This window comes from Sycon ciliatum, chromosome 8 (assembly GCF_964019385.1).
Source record: "Sycon ciliatum chromosome 8, ocSycCili1.1, whole genome shotgun sequence".
In the NCBI taxonomy this organism is placed as follows: Eukaryota; Metazoa; Porifera; class Calcarea; order Leucosolenida; family Sycettidae; genus Sycon; species Sycon ciliatum.
The window spans coordinates 10,324,537-10,347,022 of NC_088650.1; the positions used below are offsets into that span (position 1 = coordinate 10,324,537).

Consider the following 22,486-nt stretch of genomic DNA (forward strand, 5'->3'; position numbering starts at 1 on the left):
TCTGAGCTTTCAAGCTCGTCTGATACGTCGGAATCGCTCATGGTGAGGACGTCTTTGTCAGAACTATTCCTTTCACATACCAAAATACCTGTACTTCTGAGCTTGGCCCAGGCAAGCGAGTCTCAATGACGTAGAAGGGCGTGTTGGGGGTGTGTCGCGGCCGCATGACGTCATGGCGCGTCCCCCGAAAGTACAATTTAAACCGAAGATATCTCAGGAACGCTTGGTCGGATCGAAGTGGGACCTTCACCATTCGACTCAGCGTCCAAAACTCTACGGACCATGAAGTTTTGATTTTTGGGTGTAGTTCCCCTTTAAACTACAACTTTCGACCTGCATGATGTCGACTGCTTGCGTGGCCTTCTCAAGAGGGTCAATGTTGTCCAGGAGACAACGGCTAAGCAGTCAACCATACTTTCTTATTTTAGCAAGGAGTAGTGTCCTGCCAATTTTCAGGTGTGTGTGCGTGTGTGTGCAAGAGTACATGTGAACATGTTATCTGTTTTACTTTATCACTTTATCACTGTGTATATTCCTGGAGAACAGTTGAGAATATAAAGCCGTGCACCAAATACTTGGGTCGACACGGAAAACCCTGCGTTTTGACGTATGATGCATGCATGCAATTGGGTAGGGCCGGGTCAGAGGGCAGGATTTCTTAATCCAGCACCCTCGTTAATCCAGCAGAAAACGCCGTAGCAAAAGGTGCCGGATTAGAGAGGGACGATTGTATATACGGAAACTGGAACTACAAAAAGAAGAAGAAATGCACAAAAGTTAGCGCATAAATCTAAAGATAGTTGTGAAGAACAGTGATATAAAAATACAGCACACATGGAAGAAATATGCAGAGGAACTAAACAGTGGAATTCGTACTCCCGGCAGCTAGGAACCACACTGTACATCAGCCACCATCTTGAACCTTCAGGCGAATAGCTTCCAAAGCCGTGTGGGGTTCTTTGGCTGCCTTGCCGTCCACACAGACCCTGCAGAATTGAAAACGAAAAACACGGAGCAAACACATGTTAGTACATGTACTGCCATACCAATGTGATGTACACTTGATAACTGCCGAAAGAGAAAGAGAAGAACAGTAACAATTCTAGGTGTAAATGTGCCCAAAGAAAATCGATTGCAATCTTAAAGTAAACTCCGGTTAAAGATTGAAATCCAAGGGTGCGTAGAGTCTTGGGCACTGGTCTTAATTATTAGGTCTTGGCCTGCGGATGCTATGCTGCATCAAGTATGCCCAATCCAAATTGAGGATGCATTCTACCTCTTGCAATCATGCAGCCATCATTATGTGCAATCAGGTTTATTTAAAAAAAAAATAGTTCCCACCGTCCAACCCGGCAAATATTTAGATTTTGATAAAAACGATTCAAAGGCTCTCAATTATTTTGTAATACTTGAAGTATAAATATAAGAATATTATACTTTCACACAAAACAAGTTCGGTGCAGCACGAATCACGGCAGGGGAACCCGACCCTCCACCATCGCCAACTCACGAAGCATGTGAACTGGACGGTGACGGGCCGACCGAGCACCCCTGACACACAAGACAGCGGAACGTAGCAGCGCGAAAGACACCCCACAGCGATAGTATCCCATCAAAGACGAATAGCTACCTCCCGAAGATTGAGATGTGAGCAGGCAAAGGCGCCAGAGGAAGGCCTGTGCAACCAGGTACTAGCAATGTAGTCATCTTGAATGCAAGTCAGGTACACATGCTGCCATCTTGAGAGAAGGATGGCTAGTGCGTTCGATGTTGCGAGGCAATGTCAACGTGTTGTCGAACCAAGACCACTTGACTCAATGCCAAGAGCACTAAACAATAGTTCTGTTGATGTTTCAGCACGTGTGAATTAATTAAGGCTCATCATTATGGAAAATCACATGTGTGGCTTACCTTGCATTTTAGTATGAAGTGCAAATCGTCAGGTGGTGCCTCTGTCTGATATCTTGTGGGAAGCCACCAGTAGTATACGACCAATCGGAGTGAACAGTGGAGGCCGCGGCCATCCAGGCTTCTGCGCCTGGTTTGGATTTGTATCCAAGAATTCTCATGCATCGAAACAGTCTTGGACCCGGTAGCTCGAGGGCTCTCTTTCGGCAGGCGAGCTGGGCTTCACGGAACGTGCGGCCTTGCTCCGGGGTATCTACAAGATACAGGTTTGCACCACCGGAGCATGGGAACGGCTCTGCACAAGGATCACAACAGACAGGAGCGCGTGTAGATCTGTATAGTCCACCCTTTTCAGGTTATCTACGGATATTTCCCCTCAAACGAGGGGAACTGATATCCACAGGCAATCATCTGGATCCCCTCGGACCCAGTCCTTCTACCAGCATAGCCAAGAGAGCTAGATTAGTGAAACAAAACTAGGGAAGTGGCAATCTTTCTATCAGCAACAAATAAGAGCATCTTAATTTGCAACATACTACATGAACCGGGTGTGCCGAACACCGGTAACCATAGAGACAGACTACACCCTCATGTAGATACTGGTTATAAATAGACCGAGTAAGGAAAAGAATCCGATAGCCTTTGGAGAGTAAAAGAAATTGTATCAATGACAACAAATGCTATTCCGCCACACAAATTGTCATAGAAAGATTGAACGAAATGACAAAGACACAATAGTAATGAGCATGGCCGTTCAATATAATTATTTCGTTCTTATATTTAGAAGTATTACAAAATAATTGAAAGGCTCTGAATCGTTTTTATCAAATCTAAATATTTGCCGGGTTGGAAGGTGGGAATGGCCGTTCAATAGCTTCTAGTACAGTATTTGGAAATTTCCTTCTTTCACAGACCTGAAAGACTAATGTTTGTAGCAGTTAGCCTACTACTAACTCAATGTCATTGGTTCTAGGTGAACCCATTCACGCTTTACTGCTTTTTTTTTACTATTATTCACAAACCCAACTCGTAAAATATATAATTACCGTAAAGTCGCGGATAAAAGCCGGGCTTATAAGCACATAAGCCGCTTTCTGCATCAGGCTTCAATGCAAACCAGGTTTGTATGCAAAATGGAAGTTTCCGGAGGAGGAAGGAGGAAACTGTAGTTATCACCAACCCTCACCGCGCCCAGCTCACGCCGCTACGGCGTGCGACCTGAGCTGGGCGCCCTGCCCAGTATGGAACTGTCCTCAAGCCAGTCACGTATTTGGCAGCCCAGTGAGCTGTCTACCGGATCGCAGCGTTTAGAAGCGCCAAATGCGGCAGGGCCAGTCTCAGGCTGGTCGCGTAGGCGGCAGGCCGGCGGGCGACCGGCAAGGCTGCATTCGCATTTGGATCACCGAAGTGATACAGGTGCTTCGACGGCACTCCGTGGCGCAGCAAGGAGGCATCTGGGGCCCAGGCAGCCCGCCCGTAAGCGCACCACCGTATCAGGTATGCGCAGGTGGAGCAGCAGAGCAAGATGTGTGCCGGACACTCACCATCATCCGGTCGACTGCATGGTTGTGCGACTTTACACAGCCGTCACTCATTACTTGCTATTGCTTGCAGAAGGCCAGAATTTTTTTGCTCTCGTTTACTCTAAAGCTAGTTGGTTTACATGGTTTATACTCTCCTAGGTATCGGCGCACAGGAGTAACAACGATTCCGAGACCTTTGGTCGGAGGAGTTACTTTTGCCCCGCCCCCACTTCCATCCAATATGCCACCGCCCCCGCTGTGCAGCATCTGATGGTACTGTGGTATTCAGTAAAAAAAAAAAAAAAAAAAAAAAAAAAAAAAATACCCGTACCTGAGCATGGATCCTACTCAGCAGCGGATCGCTGGTATTCCGCGTTTGAGACCGCGGCGACGGCAGCGTCGGCCCTGACCAACAACCCTCGGGCGATGAGCATGCCGGCCGAAAATGCAGGCATGGACACTGTCGTGTATGACCAGTTTAGTTGAGTTCCTTGGAGGCGCTATGATGCCGGCCGGCGCATGTGTTGGCGCACGGGAGACGATTAGGACAATACGGCGTGCGGAATACTTCGAGCTGGCCACAATGCTTCCTTCCCGTCCTGCCCACACGCAGCCAGCAGCTAAACGTGTTAGAATCGATCAATCCGATGGCAATCACTGAATGGAATTGTCATTGGCGGCTCCTCTTCTGGCAAGAGAAAAACTGAATCTCTAATCTAACTGGGTCGAGGCCTGGCAGACTTTCAGAACCATCGCGCCTTGCAACACGAGCTTACGCCCTCTGGGGCCCTAAGTAGTCCGACAAGAAATTCATACTGCACGGCGACAAAAGGCAGTTGGAGCAGTCTGAAATCCGGGACTTGCCGAAATCCAACCGTGACGGAACTAGCCCACTTCAGCCCCCGCATGGTAGCAGAACACAAGGCTTTATCTCGCTGACTACCCATATTACGGTCACGGACAACTCCGCTGCGGACGCTCTTTCACGCGGACGATTAGTCCATTTCCTCGCATCGGCTCCCTAATCCAGCTGCTGGACTCGGCTTAGTCCCGAACTCATGCTATGCGGGAGCAACTAATCATGGCAGCAAACCGGCTGAACTTCTTCTCAACCAATGCGTGCCTCCCTTTTTCATTCGCTGTGTAGTCTATCTCTCTCAGCACACGTGGGTAAGCACGCATGCACACACACACCCACGCACACGCATACATACATACATACATACATACATACATACATACATACATACATACATACACACACACACACCCATACTCTCTCTCTCTCTCTCTTTATCCTCCTCTCCTCCATCCCTCGCCCTGCTTCGCCTCTAAGTGCTGTCGCTCCCCTCCCCTTCCTACTCGTACTAGGCGGCATTACACCAAGTCTCAGCATGTGGGGTCTACTTTGCTGTTTTGGGGCTTTGTTTGGACATGGCAAGCTGTTATCTTTTTCCTTGCGGCTGTCGTCGCTGTTGCCATTGTTGTTTAGGTACCACGGCGAGCCGGCAGTACGTGCCGGTGTTGGCGGGCTGGCGACCTTGTTTTACTTTCAGTAATTAACACTTTACCCGAGGTGCGACGGATTAATCCGTCACGACCGCGCAGGGCATATTGCAGACACGCGTATGTGCGTTACACACACACACTCACACATTATGCGCACCCGGCGGGCAGGGCGATTGGCCCATGCTGCTTATTCAGTTGTACTAGCGGAGGCGGGGGCGATTCCCCTACGTAATCGCCCATGCGGCGGAATACCCGGCGGCCTGATACGGCGGCGTTGCGAGCAAATGCAGGGGTGGTTCCCTTTTGAGCTCTGTTTGTGGCGGCGGCAGAGGCAGGGGCAGCGCCCCTAGCCCATGCGGCGGTTGACCCGGCGGCCCGACATGGCAGCTGGCCCAGCGGTCCGATATGGCAACTGACCCGGCGGTCTGATATGGCGGCTGACCCAGCGGTCTGATATGGCGGCTGACCCAGCGGTCTGATATGGCGGCTGACCCAGCGGTCTGATATGGCGGCTGACCCAGCGGTCTGATATGGCGGCTGACCCGGCGGTCTGATACGGCGGCTATGCGAGCAAATGCAGGGGCAGCGCCCCTTTGCGCGTGTTGTTTGCGGCGGCATTGGTCAAGGCAGCGGCAGCGCGCCTCGCCTGGGTGGCGTTATGCCCGGCGCTGCGGCTATGTTTGCAAAACGCAGGGGCCGCTCCCCTTTGAGCTTTGTATGTTCACAGCTATGTTTGCAAGATTCAGGGGCAGCTCCCCTTGGGGCCTGGTACAGTTGTGTTTGCAAAAAGCAGGGGCAACTCCCCTCCGAGCCTTGTATGTAATCGTTTACAGCGATGCTTGCAGAAAGCAGGGGCAGCTCCCCTTAGTGCGTGGTATGTTTACAGCTATGTTTGCGAGGAAGAAACAAAAAAAAGGGCTTGGAGCTGGGTATGTTTACGGCCACGTTTGCAAAATGCAGGGGTAGCTCTCCTTGGAGCTTTAGCTAGTTGACAGCTACGCGACAAAATGCAGGGACAGCTCCCCTTGGAGCTTTGGATGTTTACAGCTATGTTTGCAAAATGCAGGGGCAGCTCCCCTCGGAGCTTTTAAAACTAGTTTACAGCTGTGCGGACAAAATGCAGGGGCAGCACTCCTTGAAACTTTGGATGTTTACCACTATGTTGGCTAAATGCAGGGGCAGTTCCCCTTGGGGCTTGGATGTTTACAGCCAGGTTTGCAAAATGCAGGGGTAGCTCTCCTCAGAGCGTTGTAGGTTTACAGCTAGGTTTGCCAAATGTAGGGGCAGCTCCCCTTGGGACTTTGGATGTTTACAGCTATATTTGCAAATACAGGGGCAGCTCCCCTTGGAGCCTTCTAGTTCTACGTTTACAACTATGTTTGCATAATGCAGGGGCAGCTCCCCTTTGAGCTTCGTAGGTTTACTGCTAGGTTTGCAAAACGCAGGGGTAGCTCCCCTTTGGAGCTTTGGATGTTTACAGCTATGCTTGCAAACTGCAGGGGCAGTTCCCCTGGTAGCTTTTGAAGTTGGATGTTTACAGGTGTGGTCGCAAAATGCAGGGGCAGCTCCCCTGGGAGCTTTGGATGTTTACAGCTATGTTTGCAAATGCAGGGTCAGCCCCCCCTTGGAGCCTTGGATGCTTACAACTATGTGTGCAAAATGCAGGGACAGCTTCCCTTTGAGCTTTGTTGGTTTACAGCTAGGTTTGCAAAACGCAGGGGTAGCTCCCCTGAGCTTTGGATGTTTATAGCTATGCTTGCAAAATGCAGGGGCAGCTCCCCTTGGAGCCTTGGAAGTTTACAGCTATGTTTGCAAAATGCAGGGGCATTTCCCCTTGGAGCTTTGTATATTTACAGCTAGGCTTGCAAAATGCAGGGGCAGCTCTCCCTCGGAGCGTGGTTTGTTTGCAGCTGAGATGGGGAGTGCAACCGAAGATCTCCTTTCGAGCTTGCTTGTTCGCATTTGCTTGTTAGCACCGTAGCTCGGGCACCCAGCAGGTCCTGACTGGCCCTTAGCGCATACTCCCGGCCACATTTATTGCCTGTTGCAGGATAGGGGCCTCACCCCATATTTTTTTTGGACGATCGGCGGGCGGGAAGCCGCAAAATACAAGAATAACTGAGAAACTAATAATTGTGTACGACGCGCCAACCCTTTGGCTCTGTTGTCGGCTCTGCGGGGGGCACCCAGGCATCCCCCTCGTGCGAACACCACCCGTGGAAGCGGAAAAGTTGTGACGGCGTATTCAGTAGTGCCCAGCACCAGCAGGACCTACCAATCAGGGGAAAGCCTAGCAGTCCTTCATGGCAATTCCCTTGGTAGACCCCCTCAAGCTGACACAGGATCTGGCCACCAGGAAGGGGCCTGGACGGCAGCTCTAGGTCACCGGAAGGTGGTCAGGGTTGACCCGCAAGAGATGCATGTGCGGGGAGCCTTTGACTAAGCGGCTACCCCTTGGGGCCAGAGAAAGCGGTCTTGAGGGGCAGGTGGTCCTTAGTTGGAAAGCTTGCACCGCAAACTATGAATGTGAGACCGTCCGTGCCCGGCGAAGGTGTCCATAGTACCAGGCGGGTAGCTAGTCACACTTGTATCCAACACGACAGCCCTTCGGCTGTTGTCTGCCCGGCTTGGGGCGCCCAGGTATCCCCCCGTGCGAACACTACCCGCGGAAGCTGACAAGTCGTCAGCGTATTCAGTAGTGCCCAGCACCAGCAGGAGCTATCAACCAGGGGAAAGCCTAGCAGTCCTTCATGGCAATGCCCTTGGTAGACGCCCTCAAGCTGACACAGGATCTGGCGGCCAGGAAGGTGCCCGGACGGCAGCTCCAGGCCGCCGGAAGGTGGTCAGGGTTGACCCGCAAGAGATACATGTGCGGTTGAGCCTGTGGCTAACGACCACCCCTTTAAGCCAGAGAAAGCGGTCCTTGGTGGCAGGTAGTCCTGGCTGCAGGCTTGCACCGCACAACCATTATGAATGTGAGACCGTCCGTGCCCGGCAAAGTGGTCGGTAGTACCAGACTGGTCGCTGGTCACGGTGGTCTTTAGCTACTGGTTTCACTGTATACCGAATCAGGTATGCCATAACAGGTCTACAGCGAACAGCACAGAGATCGACGGGACCAAGAATAGGGGATAGCGTGCGGCGAGGCCACCCCCATTATTTTTGGGAGGCACGGCTTCATGTTAGAGCAGTAAATTGCAGTTAGGGACTCAGCTGAGTCAAGCTGGACTCAGCGTGTCAAGTTTGGCATAATACAATAAGCGCGCTATCCCCAAACAGTTGCGTGGGTATTGTGTGAGTGTATATGCAGGAGTCCGCGGTCACGTGAGGGGGGAGTGATAAATGGAAGTTTCCGGAGGAGGAAGGAGGAAACTGTAGTTATCACCAACCCTCACCGCGCCCAGCTCACGCCGCTACGGCGTGCGACCTGAGCTGGGCGCCCTGCCCAGTATGGAACTGTCCTCAAGCCAGTCACGTATTTGGCAGCCCAGTGAGCTGTCTACCGGATCGCAGCGTTTAGAAGCGCCAAATGCGGCAGGGCCAGTCTCAGGCTGGTCGCGTAGGCGGCAGGCCGGCGGGCGACCGGCAAGGCTGCATTCGCATTTGGATCACCGAAGTGATACAGGTGCTTCGACGGCACTCCGTGGCGCAGCAAGGAGGCATCTGGGGCCCAGGCAGCCCGCCCGTAAGCGCACCACCGTATCAGGTATGCGCAGGTGGAGCAGCAGAGCAAGATGTGTGCCGGACACTCACCATCATCCGGTCGACTGCATGGTTGTGCGACTTTACACAGCCGTCACTCATTACTTGCTATTGCTTGCAGAAGGCCAGAATTTTTTTTCTTCTTTTTTCGCTCTTTCCCTTCTTCCAGGCACGGCTTCATGTTAGAGCAGTAAATTGCAGTTAGGGACTCAGCTGAGTCAAGCTGGACTCAGCGTGTCAAGTTTGGCATAATACAATAAGCGCGCTATCCCCAAACAGTTGCGTGGGTATTGTGTGAGTGTATATGCAGGAGTCCGCGGTCACGTGAGGGGGGAGTGATAACCATGCTTATATGCACCACTGATATTTTTGCCAGGCTTGTATGCACATCGGCCGATCCGGGCTTGCATAGAAGCCAGGCTTCTACGCGCAACATGCGTACCACTGACTACCGGTATGGCGGCAGTTTTACTATGCACTGTACATAGCGCATGCACTCTTGACCTACTCGATCCGCGCTTGCATAGAAGCCAGGCTTCTACGCGCGACAGGCTTATATGCATTGACCCGTTTGATTTTCAGGCTTCTATCCGCGATGTGCTTGTATGCAAACCCGGCTTTTATCCGCGACTTTACGGTATTCCCTGCAGGGTGAACATCAATTCTGAACAGCCTGCTGTCTTTCTGACATTGTACTCGCACTTGACAAAAGAAGCAGTTTTCCATAATTATGTGCAGTTATATTGAGCTAGGGTGTTTGTTTGTTTGTGTGAATCCTTCCCAGAAGCAAATGCCGGTTTTTATACATCGCGTAATCACGGTACTCAGCGTTATTTGCAATAAGAATACGCCAACCATTCTCACTAGATACTTATGAATGTCCTACTTTGGATCAAATGTGGGATTCAAAGGGCTCTTACTTATATTGTTTGCAAGCTTGATATCCTCGCGGTGCACAGCTGTTTCTAAAAACCAGTAGAAAAAAAAAGAATACAATCATCGCATGACAGTAGGCCTCGGCGGGTAATGCTAGCATTGTAACTGGCAATACGACCATCGTTTTGAGAACTAGCAATGCTCCAGCATTGTACCCGGATTTGGAGCCAAAACAAGCATTAGCGCCCAAAAGCTACGGTGTCATTTTCTCACTTCATGAGTGTGCATTACTGAATAAAACAGGAGATCTACACACTGTACTTTGTACCAGCGGCTTTTGGCAGTTTTGCTTAAACGTTAGCCTGCGACTTCGCAACATGCGTCTCTTGTTGCGAATCTTAGTGGCAGCTGCTAGGTATAGACGTACCACGTTGATGCCATCATGGGAAACGGAAAGAAACCTTGTCTTTCCTATTCACAGAGTCATGCAGTGCTGGCTTGCTTGCACCATGAGTACATCAAATGGAAATGACTGTGTTGGAAGTCTCTGATTCTTCGGAGGAAGAGAGTGAGGAAGATGAGTACGAGACAGAGGAGGATAATAAGGAAGACGAGAACGAGGCAGAGGTGGAGGATGAGCCCGGTGAGGCATGCGCACGACTGCCCAAAGCCAAAGGAGCAAGCATATCGAGGGATAGATCACTTATATTGTACTTTTTCATACCACACAATATACTAAATTTCCAAAATAGCATTCCGTATGCACCCTCAAAGTACTTTGAAGACTGTCGACGTAGGGTTCTGATTTACTGTTATTCACTGCTAGTTCATGATAGCAACTTCAGTTCCACATCATTTTGAAATAGCATCACCATATAATCTACTTTCAAAGTACTAGGTACTTCCAATAGCAGTATTCCGTGCAGTGTGACTTACATCATGACACAATGCCATATGAGTGGTTCACATTGCCTTTTCAACTAGCATTACAAGTGCAAATTAGCATTCTAACGAGCATTATATGACCGAATAACTAGCAATGCTAAAAGCATTTTGAGCTGAAATAACTAGCATTACCCGCCGAGGCCTACATGACAGAATGGACAGGCAATGAAACCCCCAACACTAACAACAGAATATAAAAGAAACGTGGGCACGAGTTCGAGTCACTGCCCAATACTGTACCTACAATGCAGATGATAAGCAGTCGTTTGGCACAAAACTGAGACAGACTACAACATTTAATGATGTACACGTTCGTTGCGCTTGTAGATTTTCAGAGTTGACATATAACCACCTAACGCCTATATTCATTCCACCACGGCACATCACTAATGCTGCTACGTACGATTGCTTGACATAAGTACAGGCACGAACCGTAAAGTAATTATCTCAAGTTGAAAGGTTATTAGTAAAGATAGGAGGTAAAAGGGAAAGGTGAGCGCCGCGATTTTTGCACAAGCTACGTTCGAAGGCAAGAGAAATTCTTGAATGATATATAGGACACTGTGGCATTGCCTCCAGCTGTTTGTTGTTGTTGTTGATGTTTATTAAACTTCGGAAGGCAAAACGGGCAATGGTGCCCAATCCTATGGAAGCGAACTTCAACGGGAGAGAGAGCTACGGGGGGGGAGAGAGAGAGAGAGAGAGAGAGAGAGAGAGAGAGAGAGAGAGAGAGAGAGAGAGAGAGAGAGAGAGAGAGAGAGAGAGAGAGAGAGAGAGAGAGAGAGAGAGAGAGAGAGAGAAATCCCTACGTAGCATTATGTCTCCATTCTGATGTAGCATTGGCAAAGTGTAATTCCAACCTTCTCCTTTTTTCATTTGTTTTGCTTCCTCCCTCTCTTACCAGTTCTCATCCCACGTATCTCATCAATCAAGCGAAAACAGGAAACCCCCTCGACAGGCGAACAGCCTTTGAGGAATCCCTAAATAAATGAATACAGATACAAACCGAACATTAGCCTTACAGACAGTCATTATTGATACTTACGGAAGTCAATTGGGACACACAAGAAGCTATTCTTATGTCCGGGTTTGACGGAGCGACTGGGCAGAGCCGAGGTCTGTGGATCCGCGCTTAAATCTGCAACCATGCTTTCCGAATTCCACGTAGAATTTGGTGCGTCACCGAAGCACTTGCTGGCTGTGGCACTGAATTGCACATGGGTGAATCCTTCGCTTGGCAGCCGCATTTTGCGCGATTGGCATGCATGATGAGCCTCCAAATATGTGACAGGAAGGTGAGCGTAATAGACTTGAACTCCTGCGCATACCTTGGTGGCTGGAGATAGCAAGGCAGAAAACGGGACATTGCAGCATAAATCATAGTCCAGGTGTCGACGCCGTTTGGGAATTCCCCCTAGTCAAACAGTCATGGTCTATGGCTTTAGTTTAGATTGATGTTTCGCGCCCGCTCCCTCTCACGCTTGGTTCCTCCGCCTCCCCTCCCCTCCCCACATCCTTCGTCCTTTCACTTTGCCACCACCTAGTGTTTGCTGTCCGGCCCACGGAGGTGTCTCTTCGATGGGATAAGTTTGTCACATCAGAAAGTTTTTAAACTAAAAAAAACGTTGGCGTGGAGACAAGAAACCTAATATCCATGAACGTAAAGCACTCATACCACGAGAACAATGGAACAATATTTGAAGATTTCAACATCGTTTTCATTAGAAAGTGGTGAATAAAGGAGAAACACTAAGTGTTCACTGCATGTAGTTATATATGGAAAACATGGATGGAGTGAATGGGATTTTCGGCCTTTGACCGCTTGCTGGTGAGCTTATCTACTCACCTTCCATCGCTTTAGGGGCTGCATCTGCGCCTTGGTCCTTGAAAGGTGGTGGCGTTCCTACTGATGCGGAAAACTCTAGCCGAGTCTTCTGCGAACTGTGCTGTTTTTAAAGTTCTTTTTAACGTCGTTATACCTACTACCATGGTGGTTTCTTGTTTCCCTGCATGGGTGTACAGTAGATGTTGGTTGGTTGGTTGGACTTATTTAAAGTCGTACAACAAACAGGCATTCACGAGTAACCTCGCTGGTTGCACTGTTCAAATTATCCGCTGGGCGTAGATTCCTACAGACTTCCCCTGTTCCATGACATGTTGCTCATCTCACTGAAGTCACACGCAGTCGATGAAAAACTTGTTTTTGCAAAACAAACGAAATAATGGCTAATTTTTCACAAAAAAATGGCACCGCAGGTGAAAACTAATTCCCTCCAGAGCTCTTGCTGTGTTGCTCCAATCCTATAATAATTATTCAAATGATTAATAATTATTGTTCATGCTACCGCACGTGCATAAATGCATTAAAAAAATTTGTTCACCCTCCAAGGGCAAAAGCCAATGCAATGAAGGAGGCGTTAGCCAGCCATAGTATTAGACTTCGAAATTTTGAGTACTAGTACCGGCACATGTATTTAAACTAAAGACGCGCATTCGAGGAACGGTAAACTAAGCTGCGACAATGTATGTATCTGTGTGAGAAAACCGGCTCTAAATCTTACCGATTGGTCGGCATTCTGGAAGGTTGTAGTATGTATAATAATAAGTCGTCGATGTGTACCAGAGTCCAGTTGACTCTTCTACCGTTCGCGCAAGCTTGTACGAAGCCCAATCTCCGTTGTAGCCTCTGATACAGTTACCAGTAGCACAGTGTTCAAAGAAACCTTGCTGGCATCCGAATACGAGATGAGGTGCAATATTACCATGGTATCCAATGCGGGTAATGGTCACACCTCTAACTGAATAGCCGGTCGGAAACTCTGAAACCACAACGACAAGGGCAACAATGCCAAACCCAACACGAACAACACCACCAACATCAACCAATGAAAACAACGGAGGTGCGAGCAGATCAGACAATATACCGTATACCGAATATATGGTATATGGTTTATAATAGAGCGGTTTGTCAACTGAAAACCTCTCTATTTAGTTGCTATTCACTTTTGGCACATGCGCTGGATGAAAGTTCTTTTATTAGTGATGTCGAAAAATATTATTGACGTTTCGGGCCAGTCACCCATCGTCAGAACAATTTACAAGCGGCGATTTTTCTGACGGATTATTTTTACGATTTGTTAGTTTGAGCCACATAAATGCGAATATTAGAAGGATGAGAAAGGAAAAAGACATATGGAAACGAGAGCATGTCTGAGAATACCAAAGTATGTGTGTAAGGCCGCGGTCACACATGAAAAGCTTGCACCGCTTTTGCGGAGGCGGAAAGCGGAACTACCGCAGCCGCTTTGGCGGACCACACGATGCAGCGGTCACACATACATGTATAGTCTGTTTCAAAAAGATTAGCAATCAGGTTTTGGTCTTAAAAAGTATGAAGATAAGGGAAGATTGGACGACGAAGTACATAAAAGGGCTGGTTAGGGCACGGCAAATTGTTCTGTGACGGTTTCGGAACAGTTGGACAAGCCGTTTTAAAAGGAGTTAGAATTTCGGCCAGGTTTCTGGCCTTTTCCCATGGTTTGCAATTTGCCCTGGAAGCCAGTATCGATTTTTCTATCAAAACCCACGATTTATCTTTTCCTTTCTGGCCTTGTGGTTATGGATGCTGTCTGCTGACCATGAAGTTGTGAGTTCAAATCCCAACCTATCTTCAACTCACACTTTTTTCATTGTTTTTTGGTGATCAAGCAGACTTGTTGTTGTTCACGGTTGTTGTTGTTGGAGCTCCCGCTTCCTCCCGAACTGACTGACACTTGACTGGCTCACGCCATGTGAACACACCCACAACACTGAAACGGTGTGAGTGAATACGGAAGTCATTGCGCTGTAGCTACGTGTTGAATACACCGGCACATCGATCGATCGATTTCTTTTTGAGAATTATTTTAGTATTTCAAGATCGCCAATTTATTTGAATTTAGAAGTCAACGCCGTCTTATATCAGCTTCTACATGCAGGCGTCTGCTTTTCTCAGAATGTTGTCGAAGTCATACGGATAGCTTCGCCAAGTCATGGCCTTGGGAATGAGTCTGTGTCGATGTCGTTTTCGTCACATGGTGAGAGTAAATTGCATCGCAGCTCAAAGAAACTATTTGGTCACAAAACATATTGGGACCCATGCCGCTCGTCAGCCTCGGCATTTACTACACTTTCGACATGTCCTCTCGATCTCTGACTCATAATCGATACGAGGAAGAACTCGTTTGTTGTGAACCAGACGTAACATCGACCTGAGTGAGTTGTCATTTTTCATGCTTTCGCGCGGAATATTTCTTCGAGTTCACAGTGAGTTTTTCCAGGCAGCGCTCGAGCGCTCATACGGTAAGACGGCAAACTCCCCGGGCGATCACCAGGATTGCTAATCTTTTTGAAACTGACTGTAGACTACTGTGCTCCTCAACGCTCCGCTTTGGCGGAGAGAATGCAAATGCAGCACGTCCTATGAAATTTTAGATGTTCTTGTCCGAGTTGAAGCGACCTTCGCTTGTACATGTAGAGCTATCGTGGATCGCTGACAGGCTGCGGAATGTCTCCTGTCAAGTACACTCGTGGATTTGGGGCGCATTCACTGCGGCCCAGTACAGATGTATTTGAATATTGCTAGTTTGGTTTACATCAATATCAAATTCAAATAGTTGTATAGCAGGGTGTCGTTGCCTCCTTCTTGTCCGAGTTGAAGCGACCTTCCCTTGTACAAATAGAGCTATCGTGGATCGCTGACAGGCTGTTGTTGTTGTTGTAGAAGTTTATTTAACGTCGCACCACAAACAGGCGATTTCGCCTCCTTTGATACATGTGGACGACAGAAGGAATGAGAGAGAGGGGGGGGGGACAGAAGTATGGAGAGAGGAAGGGTAGAAATAAATAAGCAATCAACCTCAGGGCTACACCAAAGCAAAAACGGATGCGCAAACACACGCACACAGAAGGAGTTCGATTATCATCACTTGCCTAACTTGGTGACATGGGGTAGGTGACAGATGTAGCTGCCCTCCGTGTTTTGGCAAGTTGACGGATAAACGGTGTCACTCGTACAGAGGAGGTCATTTTGGTTACATTCATTAATATCTATGGAAGATACAGGCAAGAGTTATATGAGCATTCACAATAAATATAGTCAGCCTAGAGCCCACAACATCATGCGCGTTCGCGCCCGCACACACAAACACACACATGGACACGCACACGCACACACACATACAAGAACACACACACACACACACACGAATTCACGGACAAGCCCACAGTTAACTAGTTACACTCATCTTTCCTCCGTAAACAAAGTAAGACGAAACAAAACGCTACAGTGGAGTTGGAGAGTGCTAACTAATGGAACGCATACACGACTGGTTTGGAGAATTGGGTTTTCGTTCCTTCAAGCTGGCTTGTGCATTAGTGTTTTTAACTTTACAATTCTACATGTATATGACCATGGTTCATCTATAATCCGGCACCATTTGTGCGGAAATTCTTTGCAAGGGGGGGGGGAGGGTGATGGTTTTGAAAATCTGATTTTCTGCTGCAATGTGGCTTGCATGAAAAGGACACTTTGGTTGCTGAAAAGTATGCTGGCTCATGGAGGGTGCTAGTTTATAAGTCCTGCATTAAAGAGGGGCGATCGTACTGCTCCGGGCTGGAAGCGTACAACTGTGACACTACACAACGTGATGTGAGTTTTCGCCTTCCGCGAACCCCATAGAAAGGGTATCAGGAGTTACACACTCCTGAGGGCTTATAATATAAGTATATACTCTTGGTAACATGATTCATGGCGGAGTTCATGCTAAGGTCGATGTGGTGTATAAATCAAAATTAGAAACAGCGAGTATTGAAAAGGCATTTCACTACTCCCTGCTTAGAGCAGAGACAACATCACCCGTTGCGTCAAAGCCTTTCTCAACTCGAGAGAGAGAGAGAGAGAGACTTGAGATGCTAGATAACACACGACTTACCGCTACACCAACCAGTTTCTTTTATATAATAGTACCCTGGTTGACATTGAGCTGCATGATGATCAAAAGACAATTTAAAAAACGAAAAGGTTAGAGAATCATCTCTTCAACACCTTCACAACCAAAGTCTTCTACTGCAATTGCAATTTAGCACAACAGTGTACGGTTTATGCAGGCATAGCGGTTTAGCACTTTTTCAACATATTTTGAGGGACGCGAAAAGCACTACAGTCCATTTCAAAACTATAGACGCGTAGGGTTTTTGAAATATTTCAAATTTGGCTGGAACTTTTTGAGAATAGTTTTCGGAATATTGCTCAGGACCGCTCCACAATTACTCTCATATAGTTTCTAAACGGTTGGATGATCACAGATTTTATGTGGTATAGATGCTGGCATAACGGTTTTTGCCTAGGTACGCGTCTATAGTTTTGAAATGGACTGTAAGTGCAAATTAAAAGAGCACCTTTGGGAAAGGGCTAGTGGTGGCGTTCCAGCGGATGAGGAAAATTCGGTCTCCAGCCGAGTCTCACGCCAACCGCGAATCCTTCCTTTTCTTTTTCGTTAAAGATTTTCTCCTGTAATCCTTCTTCTTGTCTGTTGCACACGCGAATACATACACCCAATTTCATACGGGTATTGTGTGTTTCGTTTGTGGTGTGCATGGACATGCATACACTCTCGCTTGCTTTCGCTACTAAAGGCCAGGTTCGCCCCTTGTCACGTTGAAACTGTTCTGACGATGGGTGACATCACAAATAAAGAATAATTCGTCCTGCGGATGCGCCGAATGTGAATAGCAACTGAATAGAGCTGTTGTAACTTGACAACCCCCCCCCCTTTATTTATAATTCAGTTGCGTGATGTCCACCACTTTCTTTGTGAATCCTTCTTCTGGTGAAAATAATGACAGCTCTGTGCAAGTACATGTGTGTGTGTGTGTGCGCGTGTGTGCGCGCGCGTGTGTGTGTGTGTGTGTGTATAGATCACTCGCTTCGTTCGGATAGAGATAGCGGGGTTTTCGAATACGCACCGGAGTGCACCGAAAGCCCGAGAAGCCTGCGCAAGTCGCCGGTCAACTTCCGGACCGATCCTGCCCTCTGGAGTCATCAAGCACCCAAGGTAGATGAAGGACGGCACGTACTCCACCGACTCACCATCGATGACAATGGGACGGCGGTCATCATCGGGAATGCCGAAGCCGCAAGACATGAACTTCGTCTTGGCAAAGTTGACTGTGAGACCAAATGCCGATGCCACAGAATGGAAAAACTCAAGTGCCGACTCAGCCACTTCACGGGAGGGCACCATAAGAGCAGCATCATCAGCAAATTCCACATCCAAAGCTGCAGAACGCTGGTGACACGTGCGGCTGTTGTTGAACAAGTTGCCGTTGATGTTGAACCTGAAGTCAATGCCCGCGTCTGGATGTCGACGCTGCACCTCACTGCGCCGCTTCTCGAATACAAGGGCAAAGTAGAGACTGAAGAGGACGGGATAGATTGTAGTCATTGTACATCCCTGTCGCAGACCATTGTTCACTGCTATCTGCTCAGTATGCCTGTCCCATTGTCATCGATGGTCAGTCGGTGGAGTGCGTGCCGTCCTTCATCTACCTTGGCTTGGGTGCTTGATGACTCCAGAGGGCAGGATCGGTCCTGAGTTGACCGGCGACTTGCGCAGGCTTCTGGGGCTTTCGGTGCACTCTGCGTATTATCTCTAATATAAGCACAGTCTCCAATAATAGCACGTCTCCAATAATAGAACACCTTGGGGTGGCATTCAAAAAATAAAGTGCTCAGTCTCCATTATAAGCACACTGTGTAAATTCATTATCTGTACCGGTGAAAAAACCCTGAAATTTGTGTGTATGACATATAAATTTGGCATGGCAACATGCCTCTGAAATGAGGTTGAAATAATAATGGAACAGTCTCCGATAAAGGAACGTCTCCAATAATAGCACGGGGCGAAGGTACATTGAAAAAATAAAGGACCGTGCTTACATGTATATTAGAGATAATAATTATAGTCTAGGAGCCAGGGGGTCATCAGAACTGAGCTGTGTGACACCCTGTCCAGGAAGGATTTTTTGACGGATTTGGAATGGCATAACAACCAGTAACTGATCCCTGAAAACCAGAATGTGCCAAAGTTGTCCGTTCAAGAGTTATGGCCTATTTAATAAAATTGCCATGGTTACCATAGCAACGTACATGTAAATTGCCTCTTTTTAGCTCAAGAGACATGCAATATGGGTCAAATAGATAATGAATTGCTGTCAAAGTCATAAGTGAAGATAGAAGTTCCCAAAACTGCCTTTAACATTATTATAAATGTCATCGAAAGTGAATTATTTAATACTGGTGTGATTTGTACATGTACAATATACATGTACATGTACATTGTACATGTATTTGGTATCATTATTACATTGTATGTAGAGGTAGTATCGCCGTTACTTATCAGTGGGAAATTGCTGTGTGGTCACCAGGAGCAGAGCTTGACACTGGCACATAGAAGTACAAAACAAGGGGAAAAGCGGGCAAGCTCAGTCGTCGGTATTCTTTATGGCCATCTCCCCCACATTTCACCAGAATGCCGAAAGACCTTTTATCATACATACGTTTTGCCTATTTTCTTGTATTGCTGTGTGGTGTGGTGTGGTGTGGCGCTGGTAATGGCCTCTTTGCAAAGCTGGAGATTGTGCATCGACGGATTCTCCGGGCAATACATCGTTTGCCGCGCGAGACCAACATAGCCGTTCTCTATGAAAATTGCTGTACATTTCCTCTGAAACATTACATTGACCGATCCTCCTGCGTATACATTCACAAAATCAAACTTATCACTGCCCCTCAGCATGTGCAGCATTCCTTAAACTGGTTCAATGAATCCTCAACAAGCCGGAACTCGCTTCGTTTCCCGATTGCAAGAAACAATTCTATGAGCAAATCGCCTGTATTCCAAGCATACCAATTATGGGATTCTCTTCCTCAGCAATTAAAGTCCAGCAACACCCTCAATGTGTTTTTAAGCTTGATAAATATACACGTACGTCGATCTTCATTTACTAATCATTGATTTCAATTCTCTTTGTGTATTACTTCAAGCTCCAAAGTAAATCACATATGCTACCTGTACAATTCATTTGGGTTTTGGATTGATTTACTTATATTTCATTTTCATTTTCATTTAACTTGCCATATTTTGCGTGTGCATTTTTGCCTTCTTGTTCTTTTATTCCATGGCTGGTAGCCCTCATTCATAATAGTGGTTGACACCATGTCATCCATGAATTGAGAATAATAATAATAATAATAAGAACTTATAGAAAAGAAAAAGGACCATCGAACTGCAAGCTACGCTATAATATGCGCACACCGTCCGCAAATGGCGCTATGCCGACTCCGCTAGCAAGTGATGGGTCCTCGGTCACCTAGCCAACAGCTAAATCCTCTTGCCCAACCCTTTGTGCCCCACGCAAGTTCATCACACCCTTCCCCTCATTGCGTTACATATTCTTCTATATCTAGTGGTCATATTCCACTTGCACCACCATTCCTTCCTGATTCTGGACGACAAACTACTAAAACTCCTAATCAACCTGCCCAATTACCTTCATCCTTCTCAGTGCTCTCACTTAACTGCCGCTCCATAGTAAATAAGTTAGCTGAGCTTAGTCAAGTCTTTGAGCAGTATTCTCCAGACATAATCTGCCTATGTGAAACTTGGCTGACAGCTGCCATAGACGTCTCAATTCCAGGCTACACGTCATACCGCCTGGACCGGCAACCTACGACCAGCTCTGATAACCTGCCAGCCAGAGGCTATGGCGGTGTTGCTACTCTTGTAGCTGACAGGTCGTTCATGTCCATCATGCGCCGATTCGACCTTGAGCGCTGTGGACTGGAGGCGGTTTGGCTCGGATTGCGGCCAGTGATCCTTCCCTCATTCCCCTCATCATCTGCTCTGTTTACAGACCCCCTGGAGACAGCATCTCCCAAGTCTAGGCATTTGGTGACCTCCTAGAGGACAGTCTGTCCAACATTAGCCTCCCCAATTCTGCGATTGTACTTGCAGGAGACTTGAATGCTCGCCACTCTGACTGGTCTCCTAGAGACACCACGAATCGTGCTGGAAGGGAGTTCCGTAACCTCTTCTCTTGTTTTGGCCTTGAGCAAATGGTGACATTCCCCACACACTTTACCCCCCATGGCTCAACATCGTGTATTGACGTTGTGCTCACGGATCATCCTCACCTACTACTCTCTGTTACATCTCTTGCTCCTCTTGGTGCATCTGACCACGCACAGATCCTCAGTCACTTCCTACTGCCTACTGATGCTGTTTATCGTGAGGAACCTGCTGCAAACGGACATCCCGCTGCTGCACCCCAATACCACTTCAAGAATGTTCCTGCAAAGCCGGAATATGACTTTAAATCTGTGCCATCTTCCGTCTGGGATAGTGTGAATGCAGAGCTCGCTGATATTGACTGGAGCTGGCATCTGCGTGCCAGCAACGTCAATGATGCGCTTTCGCACTTTTCTTCCATTCTCAACAGTGCCCTTGAGAAGCACCTCTGGCCATTCGGAAAGCAGCCGTATTCTCACAGCTGCCCACGGTCCAGTCAGCCACCCTGGGTTGATGCCCATCTCCGCACAGCAATCAAGTGGAAATATGATCTCTATAGCATTTTTAAGAAGTACCCAACACAACAAAACAAACAAGCATACCAACAGCAGCGAAATATAATGAAAACCCTGACGCGGACAAAGTACAGAGCTTATATCCGCTCAGTGCAAACTATTTTGCAGGGTAGACACCGTCCATCGCTTCACCAGTTTGTGAGACAAGCAAGAATTCGAAACGTATCACGGGAAATTCCGTCACTCACCACAGGGACTCAGCAGGCGGCTGACCCTTTGGCCAAAGCTACCGCATTAAACGCCCAGTTTGCATCTGTGACTCGGCCAGATGACCCGTTGCTCTCTATTCCCCCTATTCTCACCCCCTCGGAGCCCTCAGCTTGTTTCACGTCCGCCATCACCACAACTGCCACTGTCCGGCGTCATCTGAAGAAGCTTCCGACGTGCAAGGCATCTGGTCCCGACGGCATCCCCAACCGGGTCCTCAAGGCCCTGGCACCATCCATAGCATTCCCTTTGTGCCATATTTTCAACATGTCATTTACCACGGGCATATTCCCTTCCGCATGGAAAACAGCGAAAGTCATACCTGTATACAAGAAAGGTTCCCGCCACGAACCTGCAAACTACCGCCCTATCTCTCTTCTTCCCTGCGTGTCCAAAGTATGTAACGCATCTTTTATGATCACTTATACATACATGTTTCGCGGTTTCTGAGTCCCGCACAATCTGGGTTTCATAAAGGCGACTCCACCTCCCTTCAACTGACCTGCATCGTGAATCAGGTGTGCCAGCATAAGGATAACAAAGCGCTTCCCGGTATTTGCTTCTTTGTCTTGGCCAAGGCGTTTGATACCGTCTGGCATCGAGGACTTTTGGCCAAGCTCAAGCATGCATTCAGGGTATGTAAACAACCACTCTCCTGGCTGAAATCTTATCTCTCTGGGCGTTATCAGTACGTAACTGTGCTTGGCACATCCTCGGCTGCAGAGCCAGTATTGTCAGGCGTTCCTCAAGGATCAATTCTTGGTCCCCTACTATTTATAATTTACGTAAACGATTTACCTGCAGTCTTCCCTGGAACGTCGCTGTTTGCTGACGACACGACCCTTCTCACCTCATCAGCTTCCCTCACTGGCCTGAAAAACAACTTGCGCGCTGGCATTCAGGAAGTTCTTTCCTGGATATCGTCCTGGAGATTGTCCCCAAATCTATCAAAAACAAAGATCATGCTTTTCCCGCCCCAGCCAGAGTTCACAACCCTCATCCATGCCAACTTTCCAAATCCAATTGACATAGTGTCTTCTCACAAACACCTTGGCATTGTGATTGACTCTGCACTCTCTTGGGTACCCCACATCGAATATATCTGTAAAAAATCAAGTAAATCCTTAGGAAT

General features: G+C 47.9%; 1 protein-coding gene across 1 annotated transcript in view; it reads right to left on the reverse strand.

The window, feature by feature from the left end:
- Positions 1-348: 348 nt before the first annotated feature.
- The window catches only part of LOC135823547 (uncharacterized), a 36,588-nt gene continuing 14,450 nt past the window's right edge, over positions 349-22,486 (reverse strand). Inside the window, exons 4-10 of the mRNA XM_065336389.1 lie at positions 16,436-16,486; positions 15,435-15,551; positions 13,025-13,282; positions 11,509-11,799; positions 9,563-9,607; positions 1,912-2,203; positions 349-986 (exon numbers count right to left, since the gene is read on the reverse strand). Of these exons, the coding sequence (XP_065192461.1) occupies positions 1,920-2,203; positions 9,563-9,607; positions 11,509-11,799; positions 13,025-13,282; positions 15,435-15,551; positions 16,436-16,486 (1,046 nt within the window). The 3' untranslated portion in view covers positions 349-986; positions 1,912-1,919. The remainder of the gene's footprint in view (positions 987-1,911; positions 2,204-9,562; positions 9,608-11,508; positions 11,800-13,024; positions 13,283-15,434; positions 15,552-16,435; positions 16,487-22,486) is intronic.